This window comes from Ambystoma mexicanum, chromosome 6q (genome assembly GCF_040938575.1).
Source record: "Ambystoma mexicanum isolate Mex_15411 chromosome 6q, UKY_AmexF1_1, whole genome shotgun sequence".
In the NCBI taxonomy this organism is placed as follows: domain Eukaryota; kingdom Metazoa; phylum Chordata; class Amphibia; order Caudata; family Ambystomatidae; genus Ambystoma; species Ambystoma mexicanum.
This window is the reverse complement of record NC_090937.1, coordinates 1,039,838,194-1,039,863,571: the sequence shown is the minus strand read 5'-3', so window position 1 is coordinate 1,039,863,571 and position 25,378 is coordinate 1,039,838,194. Positions and strand designations below refer to the sequence as shown.

The window sequence follows — 25,378 nt, the reverse complement described above, 5'->3', positions numbered from 1 at the left end:
CCATTGAGTTTGCTGCTTGTGGCTGAAGGGAGTTACAATCCAAAACATCCAGAGAACCAAACTGAGACCTGCTTCTCTCCCCGGAACAACAGGAGTGACTAACAAATAACCATCAGAACCTGAACAGTGACCAACAAATACCTACCAGGCTTCAGACACACGGAAACCACCAATCGACAGAAAAAGATAATCTTCATTGCTCATTCACACACATGCCATGCCCCCAGTGAGACAGAGCTATAGCATGCGCCGTGGGTCTTTCTCGGATCTTAGTTCACTGTTAAGATAAACTATACGATCATTGAGTCGTGCTGCACGTTTCATCTAGATCACAATGTCCGCCACGAAAGCTTTAATACGCACCTTTTCCCAAGTTCTCCATTCTCTCCATAAGGAGATTGTCTACTGTATGAAAACCCCAGAGCAATTTAGTGTGCGTTATATTTGCCAGTGTTTATATTTGCAATGTAACATCTCTGCATATTTGCAGCATGACACACCAAGTGTACGCATAGCTTACTATTCCAGTATACTACCAGCTTGACAATATCAGTTTACTCCACATTTGATAAATCCATTATTTACCCTGATCATAAAGCTCCAATTTCACAATCCCAGTGTACTTCCAGTTGAACTAATCCAAGACACTCCTAGTTTGATCCACACAGTATATTCCTAGTCTGATAAATTCAAGGGAATGTCAGTACACCCCGCGTTATCACAATCCCAGTATACCTTCTGTTTTACTGACCCCAGGTACTCCTATTTTGTCTTACAGAGTATATTCCCAGTTTGACAGTCGCAGTACACTCCCAGTGTTCACAGTGCCATTATACTTCCAGTTCATGCACATCATAAAACCTAATGGCAGCCTGTGTGATGAGGCTTGGGGATTCATCACACAGGTTTACAGAGTACCTACAATCACATGAAGTAACAACAGCTCCACTCGTTTCTGAGTAAGACATTGCCCTTTTTGTGTGCAAATAACGAGATTTGGTGACATTTTGGTATCAAGGTTGGACAGTGTAATATTTTCATTTTTTTAAAAACGTTTGTATTTGTTTATTTTATTTTTATTGTGTTTAGCTGACATTGAACTTTTCACATATCAAACTTATAAAAGTAACAATACATTAAAATGTTTAAAACGGTGAAAGAAAGACATAAAATCGGTACTATTTAACGTAATCAGCATTTTCAATCTTAATAGTGTAAAATAATGTATGCTAAATTAGAATTCAAACGCTTCTCTACTATAACCCACACACGGTCTAAGGCAGTCTGTAGGCGTACCAAACTCGAATTCAGACAATAGGACCAGAAATGTTCAGTCTTGATTTCATCATACTCTCCCACAAAAACACCTAAATGAAACATGCAAACATTCCCAAGTTCCAACATGTAAGACAATTTACAAATATGGCAAATTCTGTTCTGAACAAGTGAGCCGTGTCTAGGGCCCGTGATTGAGAGGACCGGCAGTTGATTACTACGTAGTTGTATTATCTACCATCTGACCTCCGAATCAGGGCACTCCATTAAATACTTTTGTGGTGAGAGGAATTTGTAAATTAACCGCCCCACCATCTGAAAAGAGGGTAGATTTTCTAAATGTGTAAAATTCCAATTCCAATCCCACAACACGATGGAAGGCGTATTTGAGCCCATGGTAATCCTCACTTTCTTCACCATTATAACCAGCTAAACACCAGTTGATCATGTCAAATAAGCAAAATGAGACCCCTGATGATCAGGTCCTTCCCATAGTACCCTGCAAGAACACTCAAAACTGGACACTGAGGGGGAAGCTCATGATTTCAGATATAACGCTCCTCTACACTTCAGTGCCAAAGACTTCAATGAAGTCAAACCAAGTTCCAGCCTCAATATATGCATAGAGGACCAACTGCCTAAGGTTGATTTAACATACGCTTCCAAAATCTGCCCTCAAGGACGTTGAACATGAATGTAAGCGTCCCCGAAAACGCACCCCCCTTAGTGAGAGGCAATAAAGGACACACCCCAGGAGGGGAATGAGACCAGGACCAAGGGCGGGTGAGATCAAAAGGGCTTTATATAGATCAATATAGGGCATGCAAAGGACTCTGCAAACTCTGAGAGCGCTCTGTCTGACAATAGCAAAGACAGGCCTACTTATTTCCAGAACACGTCATGGGTGACGCATGCTATAGGGGACACATAATCGTGGGGATTGGGTGATGTCGCCTAGGGGGTATACAGAGTAGAGAGTTGCTCCTCCAGGATTGGCTGACGTTGGTGCTCCGCCACATGGGGTTGGAAGGTCAGCTGGGCTCATCGGGGTGGAGTGCCGGGCCGGACATGCCTTGTAGCGATGATTGGTAACTAAACTGACATTTGCCCCTTTGGCCACACATTCACACCCATTCGTCACACTTCCTGCTTCCGTTGGTTTGTAATTCTGATAAGCACTGACCTTAGATCAATGCGCAGACAGGAACATTGGTAAGCAATCTGAAGCATCCCATACATCAGTTGTGAGGACCCCTTTAGTTCAAACAATCTGGTCCCATGTGCATAGTTAGGGGCATGGGAGCGGTTGCTCGATCACCCTGTCTTGGTTGGTTTGGTGAGGGATGGTATTATGATCTGTTGGTGCAAGGGTGGGCGCCCCCCTTTTGAGGGCCATTAACTTGGGGTCGGCGGAGATACCACTGGCCCGTGGGGGGCATGTGACTAGTGCCTGAGAGACGGTGGGATTTAGGACCAGGTAGCTCGTAAGTCATGGAGTCAGGCTGTGGCGGCCTCTCACATGGGGGAGGCGGATGCTTGAAATGGGTCCAGCAGGGTCGGGAGGGGAGGCGAGGCTGTGCTGTTTGAACACCAGCTATCTCTGGAGGGCCTGGGCGGAGGAGGGGGAGATGGCCTTGCAGCTCTGTGGGCGGCGTCCTGCACAAGACGGTGTATTGTCCCTTGGGTTAGGGGCGAATAACAACACGTTGGGGTCTCTAAAATGATTTGTATGCATTTGCATTAGAAGGGATACTAACTGGGGGCCATACCCTTTTAGCACAACAATTCACATCTACAGTTGACGTACGAACGTGAGGTAGTGTAAGGCAGGTGTATGTATAAAGAGGGCAACACGTTATTGCTTATTGCATCAGCTAGCCAGTCTTCGTACATCTTCACATTATAAACAATATCGGTTGCATATTACTCTTTACCCATTCTTCTTCACGTTAGAGGAAAACATTAGTCAACATGACATATATTACATAAATGGTTTCTACACATTACAAGAGTTTTCGGGGTACGCAGGGGTGTAGGGCGCCACACAGTCTAACGCTGGGGGCTTGGTACAGGGTCAGGGCATGCAGGTTTTGGGCTGGTTTCACTTACTTCCTAATGTGCCTGTTCATGGCTGGGGCAATGATGTACTGCGGAAGGTTAACAGCTACAGTGTTTTATTTTGTTGTTTGTTCGTGTCTGGTGGCTCGTGAGAACGAGTCCTCAGCGGATCTGCCATGCAGCAGGGGGTGGGGGAAGTGTGGGGCTCTGTGAGCGTGGTCGAGTGGGGGTCAAGCTGCAGCTTTCAGTGTGCATGTTGGCTCTGCCTGGGTTAGATCTGAACGCTTCTAGCAAAATGGAGTTGGCTTAGTACAAGATGGCGTCTGTGCTCTGCCACATAACGTGGTGGTGCGGCCTCACGTGTCGGTCTGCAGCCGCCCTGCCACCTGGGCCCGGGGGCCGGTGGGCTGCCGACGAGTCATGGGTCTTCACCAGGGTGGGAGATGCAGTGGGAGGGGGGGTCCTATTGACCTATCCTCCCCTACAAGCGCCAGCGCCTCCAACTCATACAATATGGCCAGACAGAAGCACTAATCATAAAGCTTTCTGATACCGGCCATACTGTACCCAGCCTTCTGCCCTGCAAAGCTCAAAAATAGGCCTGTCAACCGTCCCGCTCTTCTAGATTTTATGGCGAGCACTTGAATGCTATTTACTTTTTTTATCATTGTTATTTCCAACTTCCTTCAAAAAATACTATTTGGAAAAGAACAAAAAGTTATTTATTCTCCTCCTCACACCACAGACACCTCCATGTCCCCTCCCAAACGTTCACGTAAATGTTCTTTTAGTAGTACCTGATCCCATGTCCCTACTGCTCTGTTATTGCCCACACGCATGTCTGCCCTCCCCCACTCCGGTTTTACGTACAGCAAACTATTGCCTCCAGAGGCTAGGTCCGTGCCACACAAACCCCGAAAATAAAAGGAATAATAAGACATTCAAAGCTCTGTCACCTCACTTCTGCCCCGGCTGCCTGTAAGTGTCTTTGGAAAAAATCAGAATCTAGCTTTCTCTTTGACTCAGGGCGTGTCTGTGCTGTTTTTCAACACTACAGATATTAATTTACTGGAGCATTAAAAAAAACAGTGTGCAGCCGGTCCCTGCTCCCCCAGAGGGCAATGTCTGTCTTCAAGGCAGAAGAGCAAACCTTATCCGACAGATGTCCTCTCCCTTGCAGGGTGTTTTTCTGAATCAGTGCTATCTAGAATCCATGTTTTTTTTATTATGCATGTACAAGGCTAAGCATGCGTGGATTGCAGATGCAACCTTCCTCTCATTAATGCCAGAAGGCTTTGAGGTTTTGGCAGCTCTGATGTGCAGCCTCCACAAGTGGCATTCCTTGTAGATCCCGAATCTTCATTACTCTGTGACTTTGCACCAAGAACAATATCACCTTGACAGTAGCATTTTAAGTTAAGGTTCTGAGTATTCCCTGCTCCGTTTTTTTGGTGCAGCTTGTTCTGGTGTTTGCAGCCAACGCCAATATTGTTTTCTGCAGATCCTTCATGGCAGGACCCTCAGTCATGGTGCCTTGAAATGGACTATAGCCCACCACAGTTTCCTTGTTCATGTCCGTGCTGCACCATAAAATACTGTGGAGGCAGACATCCTTAACAGGCTCCCTAACCCGCCATAGGAGTGAGCGATGAACCCTACTTTGGCTTCATGATTCTCCAGCACCAGGGAAGATCATTGCACAAACCCCTCTCAACCATCATGGGCAGCTCCATAGCTTTTCCAGTCTCTTCCTTTAGAAACAGTCGACGGCATGCAACTCCTAGCAAGAAGTGGATGTGCCTGGTAGGGGATTAGGTTCAGCCTTAACCAATCAGGAAAGTTCTCGGTTGCTTTTTTGACTCAACAATGGGGATTTGCCTGGAAACTCATCCAAATCTGAGCCTGATTCACTTATCTACTAGCTCTCGTTATGGTATGAATCATTCTCCTTTCTGGGGGGTGAATGGAGGGGGGTGACTTCTCTTCTCTTAAGGGTGGGGGAAAAAATCTTCACTTATAATACAAGCACATGAAACATCTAGTGGAGGAAAGTAACCAAGCTTGTTTTATCATGTATGTCAAAAAACCTAATTCCCAGTTATTATGTGCACAACTTCATATTTTCAGTCCCACGTGTCATAATTGCCACAGATACATTTCATACGTCATTTGGTGAAGACCTGCTCCATTTCCATAGTCGAATCACTCTGGAACCAGTGCCGCTGCACCATATGTCATTATCCAGTATTAAACCTATTTTCTTGCACACATGTGTAGCGGTGCAGGTGACCCGTTTCCTTTCAAGGGGGCACGTTAAGTGTAAGTAACCGACATTTTGGTTGATTTCTAGCTACTGTTCAGCCGTAATTTATAAATCACAAGACCATGAAGCAAACACTCTGTGCACCATTGGTAAGACTGCCAATCCATTTCCAGTTTCCGTTCTCTTCCATAGGGGAGGAAGTGAAGAACCCCCAGAAGGCCATCCCAATCGGAATCGTGACGTCTCTACTGGTCTGCTTCATGGCTTACTTCGGGGTGTCTGCAGCCTTGACTCTTATGATGCCCTACTACCTACTCGACGAGAAGAGCCCTCTTCCAGTGGCCTTTGAGTATGTTGGATGGGGTCCAGCAAAGTATGTCGTAGCTGTGGGATCCCTCTGCGCTCTCTCAACAAGGTAAAGTTAAGCATCATCATGCCATGGTGAATAGGACTCGAATATGAACATCTGCGATAGGCTTTGTTGTCTGCCATTAGGTCTTCCCCACATCAGGTGGTGCAGGGTAAGGTTTAATCTGCGTTCACACCCATTGATATCCTACACACTATCCACTTAGAGTTTTAACGCATTGACCACTTTCAGTGCTCTGCATGGGACTCGGGCAAAATTGGTAAATACATGTACCTCACCTCTGTTCTTCCTTCATGTGAGGAGAAGTCTGAAAAACCCTTCAATTTTCAAGTCCACATTCCAGTGGTATGGTGAAAATCAAAATGACGTGCTACACTTGTTTGTAAACCTGAACTGCAAGCTGTCGGTTCCAGGTGACAGTATGTATGAATACATACCGTCATTGTAAAGCAGATACATTACTTTTACATTGAGACAAGCTCTAAAGACAGCTTGCCATTCCACTAACATTCATAGCAGTGGTCAACCCTGTATTATGCAGTTGAATTTTTAATGTTATCCCGATTCAAATTCAAACCTTTATTTTTTTACTAATGCTTCCAGCTCACTGTTAAAAAATAAATCCCAAATTAATCTTAACAGGTGCATTATCAGAGGGCAAGCTTCCTCCCCAAGGGGCTACACATTGATGTTTCTTATTACCCAACACAATGGTGTTCCTTTTATGAACCTTGGAAGGATGAAGGGCCGAATGAACCTGCGACCACGAAGACAGAGAGCTTTGTCGTGCATGCATTAGTCCATTGCTACACAACCTTGTCTACTTAAGGTTGATGATCATTCCTTTTGAAGATATTTTGACTTTGTATAGCCATGAGTCCCATAAGAATGAGACTGTTGTCCTTTCCTGCCACCATCTTGCTGCCTGTATGTGCAGTGACCCAGTCAGCACATTGAACCCATAGGCTCTGGATGTTCCAGTGTGGCTGCTGGATTTTGCATGCGTTTCGGAATGCAGAATCGCAAACGTGACTGATTGTGACAGATTCTTGATAATACACATTTATGCAAAATGCAGATAGTGCCCTCAGCCAGCAGGGGGTAAGGAGTATGGCACTGTCCGTTGTATAGGGTGGTTGGGAGGGGAGGGAGTATGGCGGCAAGGGTTTTACATTTTTTTTTTAATGGAAAAATTCAGATCCACACAGTTCCTTGAGGTACAGCATTATCTGAAGCCTCTGTCTTCAGTGGGTAAAAACCGGAGATCCATGTTAAAGGGGCCAACAGGCAAACTGTTAGACAGATTGGGTATAAAAAAAGCTGTTACCAGGAATCCACAGTATTTTGAAAAAGCCATTTGGTGCTGTACCAAGGTGTTGTGGACAAAGCGATTTTATGTTTACAAAGTGCTGCAGGGACCTTTCATTAATCCATCCCATATCTTCACACGCTTCTTTGTTTCCTGATGTGAGGAGTCCTGAATGAAACTCAGACACAGGTTAGCCATGATTTTGGTTAAAGACTTTTATTGAAAATAAAAGGGGTTGGGAAAATTCCTCTCTAACCCTACTCTAAGAGGAGTTTCCCTACCTAAACCAAAACAAAGGATCTGTGTGTCAGAATGTCCAAACAAAAACCGTCCTGTGCCCAAAGTTCTATTCTGACCCTCACACTATAAACTTAACTCTAAGGTGAATAAAAAAATGTCTTTAACCTTGGGTGGTTTAGAAAAGTGTTTATAATGAAAGAATAAATGGCTCCAGCACAAAGGGTTCTTCAGGGATAAAGGTTCTTGCTGTAGAGAGTGGTTCCCTTCCCCTGGATTCTTCTTTCCTCACTGAGGTTTTTCAAACAACAGTGATTTGGGCCTTTCTTGGTCTACAACAACACTTGCACACACAATGGCTTTGTAATTGTGTTTCTTTCAGTACACCTGGTATACTTTTCTTCCAGGTGGTGTTGCTCCTTCTCCCCTGGTTAACGTTATCCCTTTTCTCAGTCCTGATACTTCTTCTCAGGAATTCTTTGAATCTAATCAGCACAATCCTTTTCTTAGTCATGATGTTCCTTATCAAGACTTCTTTGGATCTAATCAACACAATCCTTTAATTGCATGGTGTACTCTAGTGCCATGGCATCTGTTTCACACACACTTGTATTTGCCTGGTATTCTCTCCTGCCAGGACTTCTGTTCATTCGGGTTCTTTGCCTGCTCCCAGAGTTGCATATATATTTTGTCGGATAATGTATCCTCCTGATATATTATCCCATCTGGGTTTCTCATGCATTTGCACTGTATGCATTCACATATTAAGGGCTTGTGTGTAGTTTAATTCCCCCTTCGTACAATCCGTCCATTAATTTTTTTCTCACAATTATTTGCCTTCGCCGTGGTTGCTGATGCACCCCGGTGTCCCTGCTGCCTCTGGGTGGGCTCACCAGCTACTATTGGCATTCCTGGTACTTCTCTACTTCATTCTTCCATCTCTCACGGCTTCCACTTGACACGTCTGCGTCCTCCTTGACTCTGGTAAGTGAAGCTCTGCCTTCTGTCACCTGCAAATGCCCAGGAGTCTCTCATGGTCATCTGGCATTCCCACAGCATGTCCTGGTGCAGCAGCTTCTTCATCCTTCGTTGGTGAGCCACCTGGCTCCACCACGCCGGTCCCAGCCTTTCTGTCTCTTGTTCCTCGCAGAGAGGTGCAGCTCTCTCCTGCCAATAGCAACAGCAGCAGACCTCGACTCTCTGCTTCTGCTGCTTAAATTTCCCCGGCACAGGTGTATACGAGCAACAACACAAGCGCTTCCTGGGCTTGTAGCCTCCTGTGCTCTGCATTGCTCAATCCCTCTTCCTCGTCCCAATATTTTGAGAATTTTGGAAAATGAATTCCATTGTTGACAATTGATTCAAAGATCTTGGATAAACATTTTCAAAGGTTTTCAATGGCAGTTCAGTTCTGGATGTTTGATAGGTGGAACTGTAAAAGGTGGTTTCAAATGTTTTACAAGGCAGACAAAAGTTGTAAGGTTAGTCTATAGGCTTGGTGAAAAGGTTTTCCCTATTCTGCATAGAAGAAGGAGTAGATGCATGACAATAGGCCATGAGGGTTTTGTATATGGGAGGGTTGTTTTCAAGGGAAAATGGAGGATGTCATGTCTCCCCCGATGAAGCCATGACATCTCCCCGCAGGTTGTCTCCCCCCCATGTGATCCTCCATTATATAGCCGCTGTGAGGTACCTGAGGGCGTCCTCACTTCTTTTCCCCCTCCCTGTATCCTCCTCTCGGGTGGCCAGTGAAAAGCCATCACTTTTGGATTCTGACCCTGGGGGTGGATACATGAGGGAGTAGCACCTGGGTGGAGGGAACTTGGGGAGTGGGGAGAGGACGTCCTTAGGTGAGCCATGGTATCCCCCATTCCCTTTTCATAATGAACCTTCCATCCCACAAGCCTTCATATGCTATTGTCAGCCCTTTCCCTGTTCTTCCACTAAAACATTCCCAAAAGACACAACAATACTCTACTGGGACGAGGAAGAGACCAACTAGAGCAACACATCCTCATTTTAATATGCACACACATATAGACCTCAGCTGGGTACTGAGATGTGGAGGACAACAGCAGGAGTAAGGCAGGAGAGCCGCTTCAGCAGTCAGCGGTCTATTCCTTTTTGGTTCAATCATGATGGCGGGAACTTTAAAATGCAGAATCATAACAGAAATGGAGGCTGAAGCAGCTGCTGGGAAAGCAACTCCGGATCAGCGGTGTGGCAGGGGGGAGAGCTCGAGACCATTTTAAAGATGTAGAGTTTGTGCACCAGGAAGCGAAGCTGAGGGACGCTGGAGGCCGGTAGCAGACCGTGAGAAGGAGACCGGCTTGACCAAGCAAAACGGTTGCAAGAGTCCTGACCTGCACTTGGAGAATTGCTTCAGGAGCAATGCCACGCAGAGCCGCTCGGAGAAGAAGCGAGATACCGCACAGGAAGGCGAGGCCCCGCAGTAGCAGAGGATCTCGCAGCGCCGTAAGCTCCGACCAGTGACTGTGCAAGGAAGGGGAACCACCGGGCTGGCAGGCGAATGTGCAAACCAGGCAATGTACATTGTTTTGAATAACAAATGAAGTGAATGCAATAAGTAATTTTGAATACCAAACGAAATGAACGCAATTATAGGCACTTTTGAATACCGAATGAAATTAAAGGCATTATAAGTACTTTTGGATGCCGAACAGAGTGAAAGCAAGTTTAGAGCACTTGTGAATACTGGGTTGAGTGAAAGAAAGTTGGTGAATTTGGCACATACCACGAACTGTATTATCCGAGGAACAAGCATTGGCAAAGTAAAGGGAATACCAAGAAGGGTATGGAATGAGAAACCAAGTATTGGCCAAAGCCAATAGATTTCAAGGAATTGCACTATATGATAAAACTAGCATTGGCAATAGCCAAAAGAGTTCAAGGAGCTGCATGTTATGAGGAAACCTGCATTGGCAAGAAAGTGCAACAAGTGCATGGTGCCCAAACAAGCCACGCTACAGTGTCGGGAGAGTGTGACACAGGTGAATAAATCAAGCCTCACTCTTAAATTGAAGCAGTGGCATATTGTTAATGGAAAGCAGCCAAGAAGGGGTATCGGTTGCGTGACCAGTAATGGGTGGACTGGGTGGTCCGACACCGGGCCTAGACCAAGTGCTCCTCTGTATGGGAAAGCTACGGAAAGTATCTATTAAGAAGATTGTGTTTTATAACAACCTCTTATGTGATTTTGAAGTTAAGAAATTGAGCTGAAGAAATTCAACTACCTATGTGAAATAGTGAAAAAGAGCTGGGAAGTGTCCCAAGGAACTGTGTTGCTTATGAAAAGCTGGAAGATTTCATCTCATGGGGAAGGGAACCCTCCCTGTCCCCCCCTCCCCCCTCAGTGCCTTGTGAACTATTTTGAACTTGGGGAAGGGGAAACTGATTACAAGCCAAAAGCTGGAAGAAGCTTTGAACTCTGTTTTGAACACTACTAATGTTGATGCTGACATCCCTACACATTTTATACAGTTAGTTGTGAGGACAAGCATATGTTTTGGACAGACAGACATTTGATTTGGACTTCCTGACACAGATTATATTTAGTTTTCTTTAGGTAGGGAAATCCCACCTTAGCTTAGGGCAAGTCGGGCCATACTCTATCCTGCTTTTTAAGTTCATAAAACATTTGTGAACCAAACTTGAACCTATTGTCTGTATCTACTTCATGATGCCTTCACACCGACCACAGGGTCAGGATCAGGTAGCAGTTGCCATGCCCTGGCCACATGGAAGGAGGTCAGCGCCGGGAAATCAGTGATGACACATCGGATTCATCACACTGACTACAATGATGACTATTTAGCATCGCATAGAGGCTGGACAGGTGGATACTTTTTAGTTGCTGTGCTAAAAATATGCATTTTATTTATTTATTGTGTATTATAGTACAATTTGTACTTTTAACACAAAACAATCATAACAATTCATCACATCAAATACATTAACAATTCCACAATAAATAAATATATTCATAACTACTTAGGCTAATTTCATGAACTTCAAACTTCAATGAATAAATTACTTAAAAATCCACTGCACATGCCTTTAAAAACGTTAAAATAAGCGAGAAAAACACATTTTTTTTTAGAATATAAAATCCTCCTCCACAGCTCCTGTTCTATAGGCATAACATTCAAGGGTAGTGTTTGAACCCTCAATATCCACATACTAGGGCAATGCTCACATAAATGCTTTAGACTGGATAGTTTTTTCTTAACCAATTTAGGCGTTGCTCCCAATTCTTCCAAAGATGCTCCTATTGTTTGTAATGTCTTTAGACGCTCGGAACCCCAATCTACCAAGACCTTACATGAGCCTTTTTTCTATACAACATTTAGACTCTCGTAGATTGAAGCAGCCAGAGGGCCCAACATACTTGCAAACATCTGCAGCTTCCCCCAGTCAATCATAGCCTGAATGGGGAGCTGTCCCAGTTCATAGAGTATCCTAATGGGACTGACTGGGGTAAGCACAGGGGCCCCTCGCCAAATTAGTCCCTCCAGTTTAGGCCATTCAGTTTGCACGTTCCTTGTTTGAGCTCTGTATATTAGTTTCGGCACCATTTGTTGCTTATACAATTTTAATATTGGAAGGGCTGAAAATCTACTGAATTTAGTGTCAAAATGTCGCAACTTCACCAATGCTTCCAAGAATTGAGCCTTGAGATCCGACAAAAGCTCGGGCCCGTCCAGATTGTTATAAACAGGCGTCCCTAAATATTTAAACTTGTTGACCACCTCAAGGCTAACAGTGTTTAATTTCCATGGTACCACTTTACATTGTTTCCTTCCCCCTTTTAACACTAGTACCTTGGATTTCGTTGTGTTTATCGACAAATCGAAACTATCTAGAAACTCTTCAACTGCACTCAAAGCTCTTTGAAGACCAATGGGTGTCAAATCACAAATCACAATATCATGCGCATACAATAAATATAAAATTTTCAACTCACCCAACCTCAGAGAATTAGTTCTTACTTTCTTCAAGTGACCTAATATTCTTAATAAATAAAAACAAAAAAGAAAAGGCACAACACACACCCCTGTCGTAAGCCTCTATTGGTCTCAGTCCATGATGTGTATCCTCCGGATGCGTGAAGTCTCACTGGTATCCTTGTGCCCACAAGCATTGCCTCTAGTATCCCCACCAGGGCGAGTGGACAGCACCTTTCATCAATTTTCTCCATAGCAAGGCCCTGTTTACATGATAAAAGGCCTTGTAATATCCAAAAATACCAAAAACACAGGTCTGGCTTGAACTTTTGCTTGCTCTGCAAGCAGGTCCAGCACAAAGCTATTTAAGGCGGTACCTATGCCCTGTCGGAATCCGGTCTGAAAGGGATCCAGGCAGTTAGACTCGCTCGCCCACTGTTGGACCTCTTTAAGCATCATTTTAGCAACAAAATGTATTAGAGGCGTCCAAAAGTGATATAGGTCTATAAAATAAAGGAGAAGACCAAGTTTCAGGGAATTATTTATTGGCCAGAATATTTACAAATAAATCTGACAGTCATTTGGACCAAATGTCCTAATTTGCTTTAAATGTCAAATTGGATAGGCCATCAGGGCCTGGAGCATTAGATTGCTTGCTCCTTTTTTTATCAAAAAAGCAATATCCTCCAAATACCACTTAATAGCCCCCTTCCACCTGGTCTGCGACCACACTGGAGGCCCATTATGCCCCAATTTCATGTACAGATCAGTGAAATGCTTAACCCAAGTTTCCTCCAAATTTGAATGGGAATGCAGAAAGCGATCTGTACCTTGAGGCTTAATTAGTTGCCAAAATCTGTCCGAGTTATTCCCTGACATACAAGCCAACATCTTTTCGGCATCATTAATATACAATGCCTTCCCTTTGTCCAGTTTCTGTACTCTTTCTGACCTCTTGTCTGTACTCTTGTCTTACCCTACGGACCTCATTCTCATAACCAACTGGGAGAACCTTCTTTATCCTCCCAACTTCCCTACACATTATTTTTTTTTTTTGCGAGCCTGTGTCTCTAAGTCAAAACCATGAGTACCACCCACTTTCCGTGTCCCTCCCTTCAAAACTTTGTCTGTAGTTAAACTACCCAAAACGTCCCATATTGTAGAAGAAAATCCTTCGGGAGAGCATAGAAAGGCCAACCTCTCTATGGTCAAGCCAGCAATCTCCTCATCGAAGGCACTTGCCAGTTTTGGGCACCATTCAACCTCACAATTTCTAGGATTTATTTCCAACGCGAGGTGCCTAGTGTTCTCCTCCTTCTTTGGGAGTAGAGTCATTTTATACACCATTACAGAATGATCACTTAAATCCAAGGGTTTTACTAATAGAGTTCCACCCACTCAATGCCAAATCAGACGAGACAAATGCATAATCTAGTGTTGTTTTCCATGGCCCCTTTTGCCATGTATAGTTAGGAGGGATATTGCCATGGACGTTTCCGTTTACAATTGAGAAATCACAGGCTTCCAATTCTTAGATGATTCTCTTCCCCCTGGATCGTCACCCCTTGGCAACACCCATTCTATTCGGTACCGAATACCAATGATCGTCCAGGCATTCTGCATTGAAATCGCCTAAGACGATCAGTGAGGCACCTTCCTATATGCATTTTATGTTTTAGCTAAACGTTGGAAAAGACAACTTTGCCAAAGTATTTCCGACTATACAGGTTTTTGGATTGTTGTACAAATACATTGTAACTTAGCTCACTTTTTTCTACCTGGTGTGAATACGTTCAAGGAAGCTTAGTGTTTGCATCCTATGTTTTTGTATTTTTAAAGTGCAAACCTAACAGGGAAGAAATGGAGCACTGTACATGGTAGATGCACGCAGGGAGTTACAAAATAATGCTACACAGAAGAGAAGGAGTGTTGAGAAGCATTCTTTCTCCTTTATCATCATCCTTCTCCGCCATTCATTTGTCACAGTCGTCTAACTAGTCTTCTCTTTAGTGACAGTACTTCTCATTATGATATGATATGGCATTTATAACGCACCTATACACAAGAGTTTCAAGGCGGAACAGAGGGAAGACAGAGACAACGATCTTACTAGACCAGGTGACATTGAGATTGCGCAAGTGCAGGGGAAGGGTTAAGGGGAAAGGTGCGGGGGGAATGAGGAGGGGGCAGTGCAGAACATGAGATTGACAGTAAAAATACATAGAATAAATAAAAGCAATAAGTAAAAAGTGTGGCCATCTGGTGGCAAGTGCAAGGGTAAGTGCAGGCATCAGGTGTCAAGTGCTGGTATGGGACTTTATGGATACAGAAAACAGTCCCCAGAGGTAAAGAAGAAGTGCGGGGGTTGCCAGGGAGGCAGAACAGGTGTGCAACTGGCAGGGGAGGGGACCTGGGCCCGAGGTCAGAGGGTAGCCAGGTAACCAGTGCAGTTCGGGTTACAGCCAGGAGTTCAGCAGGGGAGAGGGGGAGATGAGGAGAGAAAGCAGAAGCAAAGCACAATGTTTTGAGGTGCTTCGGGAACCGGAGATGGTTTGTCACAGTCCTTTGTCATAGCCCATCTCCTTGACCACAGTTGTTCTCGCTCATTAGTCCAACATTACAGTTCCACCACTTAACACAGTACTTCCTTATTCTTCATCACAGCCCTTCTCTTTTGCTACCATCCTTGAACACAGTCCATCATTACAGTTCTTCCCCTTCGTCAAAGTGCTTCAAAATAGTCCACCTTGTTGAATCCTGAAGCCTTCCAAAAAACAATCTAAATAGGAAACCAGGCATCAAAAGTGGAGACAAGGATTATATCCATACCGCTGTGCAGACTTTTATAGAGATATGCACAATGAGCCCCATACAGCAAGTTAACATGTTACATTAACAATGACCTCCTAACGGTACCTCTTCAGAACTTGAAGGACATAGTTTTACAGCATCATTTGTGATCTGTACAATTCTGCTAAGCTAACCCGCGAGATACAGCCCAGCTCTCCAGCAGATCTTTGCACCAAACAAAATAGTTTTTGTCTCAGCCACTAGTCCCCATGTGAATCTTTTCTCCAGTTCTCAGGCAGTGAAACCAACCTTCAGTGGTAATGCTGAGCAGGTAACTGGGCATACATGTGCCCTTGACAGAGCTGATATAATACGTGAACTGCCTTATGAGCTCTTGCAAGCGTGCCAACTAATCTTTTTTCTTTCAGCGTCACCTTCCTAATAAGGGCTGTGGCCCAAAGTGTCATCTCTAACTATGGCTGCGTCGCAGCTCGGTCATTGTCTCATGTACATCTAGAACTCTTTGCAAACTAAATACTCTCGGCTTCTACCTCATCACAGTCATTCTTTAAGTCCTTCTCCTCTGTTAGTCTTTCATAAAAGTCCTTCCTCCTGCTTCATCACAGTCCTTCCCATTAATCGCAATCCTCCTTTGTCACTGTCCTTTTTCATCATAATCCTTTTCCTCCTTCACTCCTTTTCCTTGGTCACAGTCTCCTTCTTTGCAAACCATTTGGCACAGTCCTTGTCCTCTGTCAATCCATTGATGTAGCCCTTCTCCCATGTCACAGTTCTTGCCCTTTGTCAGTACTCCTCCTTTGTCTCAGTCCTTCTTCATAGTGTTCCTTCATCACAGTCCTATGTCACAGTCTACTTCTTTCAACACAGTTCTTCGTCACTGTCCACCTTTATAACACTCCTTGTCCTTCCCCTTCATCTATCATTCTTCTTCCTCGCTACCTTCATGACACTTGTTGCCACCCTCCTTCATAATAGTTCTTCATCACAGTCCTTGTCATTCATCACAGTACATCATCCCAGTTCATGGTCCTCCTTTGTCAGAGACTATCTTCATTTTCACAGTCTTTCATTATAGTACTTTTCCTTCATTACAGTCCTTCCTTCTCCATCTTCACAGTCTACCTTCATCATAGTCCTTCATCTTTTCACAGTCCTTCTTCTTCATCAAAGTCGTTATCCTCTCACTTCCCACTGATTACGTTCATCCCTAAGTCTCAGCATCCTCAACCATGGGTCACCACACTCATACCCTCTCTCTGCACAGACATGTGTCAACTGCTGTGCAAATGGAGGTGTACCCACTTTCCTGATGACCTGCAACTCTTACTCTCTGCCCTGAACTCTCTCAAGTCCACTCTTGATAGAGCGACAAGGGAATTTTACCTAACCCTCCTTGACTCTCGCTCCAACCATTTTCGCTGGCTGCAGGACACTCTAAACTTGCACCTCACTCCTCCTAATTCTATGACTATCAACTCCACTCACAGCTAATGACCAAGCTCGATAATTTGCTGCAAATGTTTCCAGAATTAAAGACTCTCTTCTGTCCTTCCTCACACTCTCTCCACCTACATTTTACACTCTGCCTACTCTACCCTCATCCTCTGCCGCTATCTACCACTTTAGTCACACTAACAGGGACAACTGCTACATCTACTGATGAAGGCTAACCCATCTTTTGTCCCATCAGACCCTCTTGCTCTTCAGTAAGTTAAGACTATTGCCCCTTTAATGGCCCTCACCTCACCACACTCTTCAAACTGTCCTTCGACTTGCTTTCCCTCTGTTTTCAAAACAGCCATGGTCATCTCTCTCCTAAAAAAGCAAGGGGCTGACCCGAACCTACCGGCTAACCTTTGCCCTGTGTCTCTCTTTCTGCACTACTCTAAAGTGAAGTGAATATATTGATATTTTATTTCTATCGCGCTCGTACACAAGTGTTTCAGAGCGCGACAAGGCAAGGGAGGGGAACAGGGGAGAACAAAATGACGATTTTACGAAGCCCAGTGACATTGAGAACGTGCAAGTGCATGGGAGCGGTGAGGGGAAAAGTGCATGGAAGGGGGAGAAGTGGAAAGTGCGGAGCAAAGGAGAAACAGATACATAATAATAAATAATTAAATAATAAAGACAACAGACAGTGGTAGTGCAGCCAGCAAGTGGCAAGTGTTGGGTTTAAGGCAGCAGACAGGGTAGGTCTGATAAGTGCAGGAAGAAAAAGGGGGGGTACTGTATGGGTACAGATACAGACCCCAGTTTAAGGGGTGGCCGGAGGCAGTGCAGGAGGGTGGCAGGGTGAGCAGGTACCTGGTCCCGGAGAACAGTGGGTGGCCAGGTGCACGGTGTCAAGAGAGAAGAGATCATCGGGGGAGAGGGGGAGCGAAGGCAGAAGCAAAGAGGAAGGTCTTGAGGTGCTTACGGAACCAGAGATGGTTCTCCTCAAATTTTAGAGTGGCAGAGAGGCTGTTCCAGAGGGAGGCCCCAGTCGAAGACAGAGATCTACCCCCAGCTTGTTTCTTTGAAAAATGACTGACCCTGAGGGAGTTGGATGTAGAAGGGCGAAGAGCTCGAGAGGGAAGGTATTTTCGGAGGGATAGCTGAAGGTATGTTGCTCGAAAGGGTTGTGTTCAACCGTGTTAGCAATTTCTTAGACATCCACAACCTTCGAGACCCCCCTACAAGCTGGTTTCTGCTCCCGTCACTCCATGGAAACTGCTCTCATGAAGGTGCCCAACTTCATAGCCTCTGCTAAGCACTCCAACCTATACTCTATCCTAATTCTCCTTGACTTGTCTGCTGCCTTTATCACGGTCGATCACTCTGATCTCCTCAAAACTCTTTCTTATTAGGATTTGCTATTAAGCCCTTGTCTTCATTGAATCCTACCTTGCACCTCGCCAATTTTCTGTCTCCTGGAGAAACAATACCTCTCAACTCACTCCTCTAACTGTTGGTGTTACGCAGGGCTCTATCTTGGGTCCGCTCCTCTTTACACTCTACACCTCTACTCTTGGGGGAACTAATTTCCTCCTTTGGGTTCTTGTACCATCTCTTTGCGGATGACACCCAAATCATCTTCTCTTTTACTGAACTCTCCTGTGATCTCTCTATTAAAATGTCCAACTGTCTCTCTGCCATTAAATAAAATATTGATGGCTTTGCACTCTGTGATGTTAAACTCTACCTAAACAGAGGTGCTCTTCTTATTTATTTATTTATTTATTGTTACTGCGCCATAGCCCACAGGCATCAGGGCGCTCAACAGGCGACATAAAAATGTGCAGCTAATGGAAGGAACTAGTTTACTCGAACAGGGTTGTCTTCACATTCTTTCGGAAAATACTGTAACTTTCCTCCGATAGCATAGATGTAGGTAGTTTGTTCCAGCTACTTGCTGCTTTAAGAGGGAAGGATCTACCTTTTCCTCTGGCTCGTTTATTTGTGGTATAACAAGAAGGTGTGCAGCACTTGAGCGCATTGTCCTGCTTGGGGAATATTTTGTCAATGTTTGCTTTAGGTAATCTGGTGCTTCTCCATGTAGGCATTTATGAGCCAGGGCAATTGTCTTAAATTGGATTTCTCTACAGGCAGCCAGTGAAGCTCCTTTCTGTAGTGTGAAATATGGTCTCTCCTTGGGGCGTTATAAATTATCCCGATGGCATCATTTTGAATAGTCTGTAACTTTTGAATGTTCCTCCTGCTGGCTCCTCACAATAAGGCGTTCCAGTAGTCCAGCTGGGGAATTATTATGGCCCGAACTAAAGTTTCATAGTTCTTACGTGACACTAATGTATTTATTTGTCTCAAGATTTTGAGGTGGTAGTGTGCATAATTTGTTACGTAGTTGACATGAGCATCCGCATTGAGGGATGCCTTAAATACTGTGCCTAACATTTTCACTTTCTCAACCACCTTGATGGAACAGGTGTCTAGTGTGAAAATAATATATGCTTGATCCAGCTTATTTATGGCTTAACTAGTCCCAAAGATCATGAGCTCTGTTTAAGAGCTATTTAGACATTAGGTATTTCTTCCCTGCCAAAAACTCTCTCTCATCTCTTCCTTTGCTTATCCAGTTCACACCTGACACTCTCCCCTACTCTTTTTCAGCTAGAAACCTCAAAGTAATCTATGACCCTTTTCACAACTTCTCTACTTTCATCTACAAAACTAAAACAGCAGCTTGCCTCAACCTCCTAAATATTAGGCACCTCCTTCCTTTCAACACCTCCAAGCATCTCTTGACCAATCTTGTCTTCTCTAAACTGGACTACTGTTCTGGCATCTTATTTGGTCTCCCCAACTATGCTTTCTATCCTCTCGACAAGATCCTTAACATCACTACCAGGACTCTCTTTGAACTATCTCAGTTCACACCTACTTCCTCGTACTGTCACCAGGCTGGATGGCTGGTGCTGTAAAACAGAGCCAGATTTACATTTCTTCTCCTGGTTTTGAAATCGATCCTTATCTAGCCAACTCTACAAGCCTTCTCATAATCTCTGATCTTTCGTTTGACTACCCTTGTGGCCCCTCACCTTCCCTGTGCTTCTACTCTTTCTCTCTTCTTGTTCCACTTGCATGGAATTCTCCCCCCCCCGGAAATCAGAGAAATAGTTCACATGAATGTGTTGAAAATCAAACTAAAAGCCTACCTCCTCAACTCTGAGTTACCCTCTTAACCTACCTCTTATCTGCTTGCTAGCTAACATTTTTACCTCACCTCTAGCCTGCCTCTGTCAGTTCCTCTGATGGTCCGTCATCTATGTGTGTCCACTTATGTATTGTCCCCGGTGACTGTTCCATTTATTCCCCTCCACAACCTAGTCAGAATGTCCCTCAAACTCACCCCATTGTAAGAAGCTCACTGCTTCCCATCACATCTGATTTCTTATCTATTGTGCGTTCTTCTGTGATCAAAAGAGCATTCTTTCTCCTGTATATAAATAAATAGTCTTTTTCCTTCAGCACAGACTTTTGCCATAGTGATTCTCCTTCATCGTTAACCTTCTCCATGGTCAGTCCTTCTCCTTCATTCCAGTCATGCTCCTTCCCACAGTCTTTTTTTTCCACTGTCCCCTTTTATCACAGTCCTCCTTCATCACAGCACGTCTTCACGTCTCCTTCAATTAAGACAGTTTCTTTCATCAGTCTTTCATCTTCCTTTGTTACAGTCTTGGTACTCCTTCTTTGTCAGTCTTTTTCATTAATCACAGTCCTTCTTTTCACATTGCTTCACCAAAGTCTTTCTCCTTTGTCACAGTTTTTCATCATAGGTATTTTCCTTAATAACAGTTCTTCATCACAGTCTTTCTGCATAGGCCTCCTTGTTCAGCAACCCCCCATCAATTCATCTTCTTCGTTACTTTCCTTCTCCATTGTCCCAGTCATTTATCACAACTATTCTCCTTTGTCACAGTTCTCCTTTGTCAAAATCTTTCATCCTATTCCTTCACAGTCCTTTGTCACTGTACTTCTCATCCCACATAATCAATCTCCTTACTCAGAGTCCTCAATGATAGCCCTTCTCCTTCACCCTAGTCCTTCTAATTTGCCACAGTACTTCTCCTTTGTAGTAGCCTTTAATCCTAGTCCGACTGTCTAAGGCACAGTCATTCAGTCAGTCAGATTCTTCCTCTCTCTGACACCCTCTGTATTGCTTCATCTATCGATTCCTCTCACCTCTACATATGCAATAACAATTACAAATGTCATAAAGCAACCCCCACGCTCCTTTCTCAGAGCTCCCCCAAACTCTGTCATAACAAGGACCGCAAATATAAGATGCAAGGGTCATCCTCTTCATGTGGTTGGCCACAGTGAGATAGCAAGCCACTAGTTTCCTCATCCTCTCATCTCTAGTGGATGCTCAGTCTTCCACAGCCTCTTTACATGTTTTAATATTGTTTGACATAAGGAGGGATAAAAAAGCCCCTTCTGTCTCCAACTATGTTAATATGGCTGTGAGCACCAGTCTCTCGACGTTCTTGCTTTTACATTCATAGCATAATATTCACCTATGGGCTTGCCCCACTTAGCATTTAGATAGCCCAGAGGAAGCTATTCCAATCTAAACTGTATTTCTAGCTTCCAGGACTCCTTTTGAATACTTGAGGCCACATAAGCCTCCTACCCCGTATTTAACCTTATATGTAAAGCACCAGGGCAGCATAGGGAGTTTTTCCATTTTACCCAACTTCTCCTCGCTTCTCGCAAATCCCTCTGTCACCTCCCTCACCTCCCTAAGGAATCCGTAATACTCGCAGCTGGAGAGTCACATTGGGGCCTAATGCATAGAACATGTTCTTCATCCTGGCCCACCACAAGATCTTAATACTCGCAGCTGGAGAGTCACATTGGGGCCTAATGCATAGAACATGTTCTTCATCCTGGCCCACCACAAGATCTTAATACAAGCATCCAAGCCCAAATTATTGTTCAGTGTTGCTTGGTATACTCCGGCCAATCGGTTGTCCACAGTCTAATCAAATATGCAGTTGGTAAGAAGGTAATATGATAAGCGATAGGATATACATATATTCATGTCCATGTCCACGTCCCCGGAGGATAGCTCAGCGGAAACGTGTTCGCCTTGGAAGCAAGGTGACACGAAGCAACACAGTTTCGATCCCCGGGTCCGCGCTTAGAAACCTCTTGGAATTTAAGTGCTATAAATACGCAACTTAGACAACAAAAAAAACAATAACGCAACAAAAAAATAAACAATTCCTGTAACAGCACCTCGATGCTCGCGGGCTGTGTGAGCGCTTTAAAAATGCAAATAAATAAAAATAAATAAATGTAAAGTGCAATGACCATTTATTTTTCCACAGTAAATATAACCTCACCTAGGGGCTAGAATGTCAGGATCGTATGCTCACTGGGACGAGGACATACAATGCATGTCCCATGCTATAAAGAAAATGTTTATTGCTATGCCTCAATTAAAAATATAATGCATTTTATTGCTAGTGTCATGGTGTATTTGAAGGTTTTTTCACAAGGAAAGGTTGCCTGGTGTGTTACTCTGGACCCAAGGACAGGAATATTCTAACAAGAAAGACTGAGATCTAGGGCGGGCAAAATAGTAGGTATGGTAAAGTGAAAACCTAGAACTTCTTATGAGAAGAACAATTTATTCATTTTTTGGTTAAAAGTATATCAAAATAAGTACAAACATCACACATTCTCTGGTGACTGGAAAAAGAGCTTACATAGAATCAAACTCCTATTTTATGCACACTTCAAACGCATGCGTTTGTATTATAAAGTACATTCAAAGTTTCCCATTTTGATCACAAGTTTGGTTTTACAAAAACATTTCCTTTGCCACTACGTACAGTCACAAAGCTGAAGGAATACAAACATACGGACACTGAAATAAGGTTCAAGAGTTTTAATTAAGTGATATAAAGACATACGAAAGGTGAATTTAAATTAGTTCTGAAGGGTTGTAAAATAAGAGTCCTTGTGTTCAAGGTTTGGAAATGAAGGGACAACAAAAAGCACAGCACACAGTTCCAGTTGGGCAGCTCTCCTTTTTAGTTTATTCTGGTGCTCCATTATTTTACTCTCTTCTGGGGAAAACATGTCTTCTCTGATTCTTTCTTTCCTTTCCATTATTTTCTTTCTATAGTGTCTAAATGTTTTTTCTGTTTTCTGGTTTGGAAAGTTCTCTGTCGCTCACTCCCAACTCCTAGAGATTAAGGAGTTCTGCCCTGCTCTGCTGCTTACTTCCTCTTCCGGGACATAAGCTCTCTCTGTATCTCTGGTGCTCATCCCTTCTTCTAAGTATTGTACAGTAATGGTCTAATGACATAATAACATTGTGTGGAGATTACTTTCTTCGATCAATCGAATTTGCTGGTAAACTGCTAAAAAAAAAAATGAATAATCTAGTGAATATGTTTGCCCCTTCCCTGCTATTTGCCATTTTGGTGATTCCTATCATCAGAAATGTGCCAACTACTACGTTCTTATTGAGATCCCTAACATCTATTGTCATTCACTGATTTTGTCATTCCTCTTGTGAGCGAACATATTGAGTCATTCACTTAACTCCACTGGTATGATTACCCCTTCATGACATGGGTCTGATCTGTTGTGGTGCATTCTTTGAGCACAATTTCAGTGAGCATATCCCTTCATCCTTTTAACTAAACCACTCCAGTAATCCTATCTTTCTTGTCACCCTCTGATTGTACACTTAATGAATCTTTTATAACTGGCTTAATACCAGAGACCAGTCTCTAAACATGGCACCGGGATTGAAACCTGTGTTTCGAGGGGATTGGGTCCTGCAACGTATTCCATATCTTTGACAGTAATTGCCACAGCTGTGCTGCTTCTGAAAATTTTCAGCGTCTGCGTCCTCCGTCGATGATGTCGATGCGCCATCCCCTAGGACCTCCTCCGACGGCCGACGTCACCCGATGTGATAACTAGGACGCACGACGCCCGTAGCCTCAGTTCCGTGTTTTTTCTGCGAACGTGTTCGCTTCGTGATTCTCGGTACGCCTCGACTCTTTGGAGTTTCTGTTGTATTCTTCTCGGTTCTTTGAACCTGTTCGGTTTTTGTGAGAAGCCTGTTTGTGACGATGTCTACCTCGTCTTCAACCCCCCGTCCGGGCTTCAAGAAATGCGGGGACTGTGGGTCCAAAAGGTCGGTAACGACTCGCACGACGCCTGCCTCTGGTGCCTCGGGGAGGCCCACGACACGGACGACTGTGTCGACTGTCAGTCGCTCACGGCCAAGGCCTTGCGGGAGCGCAAGAAGAAGTTGTCGGTAGGTAGGGTGTCTAAGACCCGGAAGTCGAGGTCTCCGGGGCTTTCGACGGATGATTCGAGAGGCGACTCTCCGCGTCATCGTCGGAGGTCCAGTGGGTCTCCTTCCAGGAGTCGGTCTCGCCACTCCTCTGCCTCTTTGAGGCATTCCCGGAAGCGCTGGCATCGGTTGCCTTCCCCGTCCTCTTCCGAGGACTCCGCCCGTCGGCGGTTCGCTTATCCCACCATGCAAGCGACACCGGAGGAATGGGCTTCCTTCGGGAAGAAGATGTTGGCGATTCTCGAATCGCAGGGCACCGGTCCGTCCGCGCCTCCGAGTGGGGTCGGTCGTGATCGTTTGAGAGACACCGCTCGCACGCCTTCGGGCTCGGGTGGTCGGCACGGTGCGCGGGAGAGGTCCCGCTCGGACAAGGGTAACCGTTCTCGCCATGCCGGTTCCAGGTCCCTGTCCTTGACACGCTCGAGACCGCGTGATCCTGTGCAGTCTTCGAGGAAGACGTTGACACCTGTGGCGCTGAGGTCATTGACAACCACTCTCGAGGCTCCGCCTCTGAGGGGGTCGTCGATGCTGGCGGCGCTGCTGCTGACATCGACACTGATTCTCTCGACGCCAGCGCCGACTCGTTCGGCACCCTCAACGCCTTTCGAGCCGTTGGTGTCGGAGGGGCCCCGTGGCATGGGGGTAGCCCCTAGAAAGGCTCTGGCTAAGGTCAGGCATAGCTTTGGTCCCCAGGTGTCTTCCTCTCACCACCTGGAGTACATTTCAGAGGGTGATGAGGGCTGTGATGAGCGCTTGGTTCCGGTTACGGTGCCAGATGAGCTTCTCTCAGGCCATAGCTAATTTGATGACCTAAGGCAGTCACTGCATGATGCCAGAGGACTGGACACCTCTTCGGAGGTTGAGTTTTGTAGGCCTGAGCCTGGCACTCATGCCGATTCTTCGTACCAGTGCCTTATGTCTCGGGTCACTGAGTACTTGGGATGGTCGGCTCCCCCAGGGGAGTTTGTTCAGGATGATCTCACGGACATCCTCGATCTTGGTCCCCCCATTGACCCGGTACTGCCGTTTCATATGGCTCTGCAGAGAAGGGTGGCGGCGGCTTGGACTGCTCCGGAGAGTCTCCTGGCAGTGGGCAAGTCTTTGTCGCGAAAATACCGTCCAGCCAGTAGCGACCCCTGCTACTTGTCCAGGCACCCCACCCCGGAGAGTTTGGTGGTGCAGGCGGCTACGGCCCCGGCAAAGTAGGCGTCATATCCTACCATCCCTCCGGATAGGGACGATAAACGTTTTGATGGCTGGGCGAAAA

General features: G+C 44.9%; 1 protein-coding gene across 3 annotated transcripts in view; it reads left to right on the top strand.

Annotated features, from left to right (window-relative positions):
- The window catches only part of SLC7A2 (solute carrier family 7 member 2), a 574,284-nt gene that overhangs the window by 434,601 nt on the left and 114,305 nt on the right, over positions 1–25,378 (top strand). For all 3 annotated transcript variants that reach the window (XM_069631574.1, XM_069631576.1, XM_069631575.1), the window contains one exon: positions 5,789–6,011. In XM_069631574.1, coding sequence (XP_069487675.1) covers positions 5,789–6,011 — 223 coding nt within the window. The remainder of the gene's footprint in view (positions 1–5,788; positions 6,012–25,378) is intronic.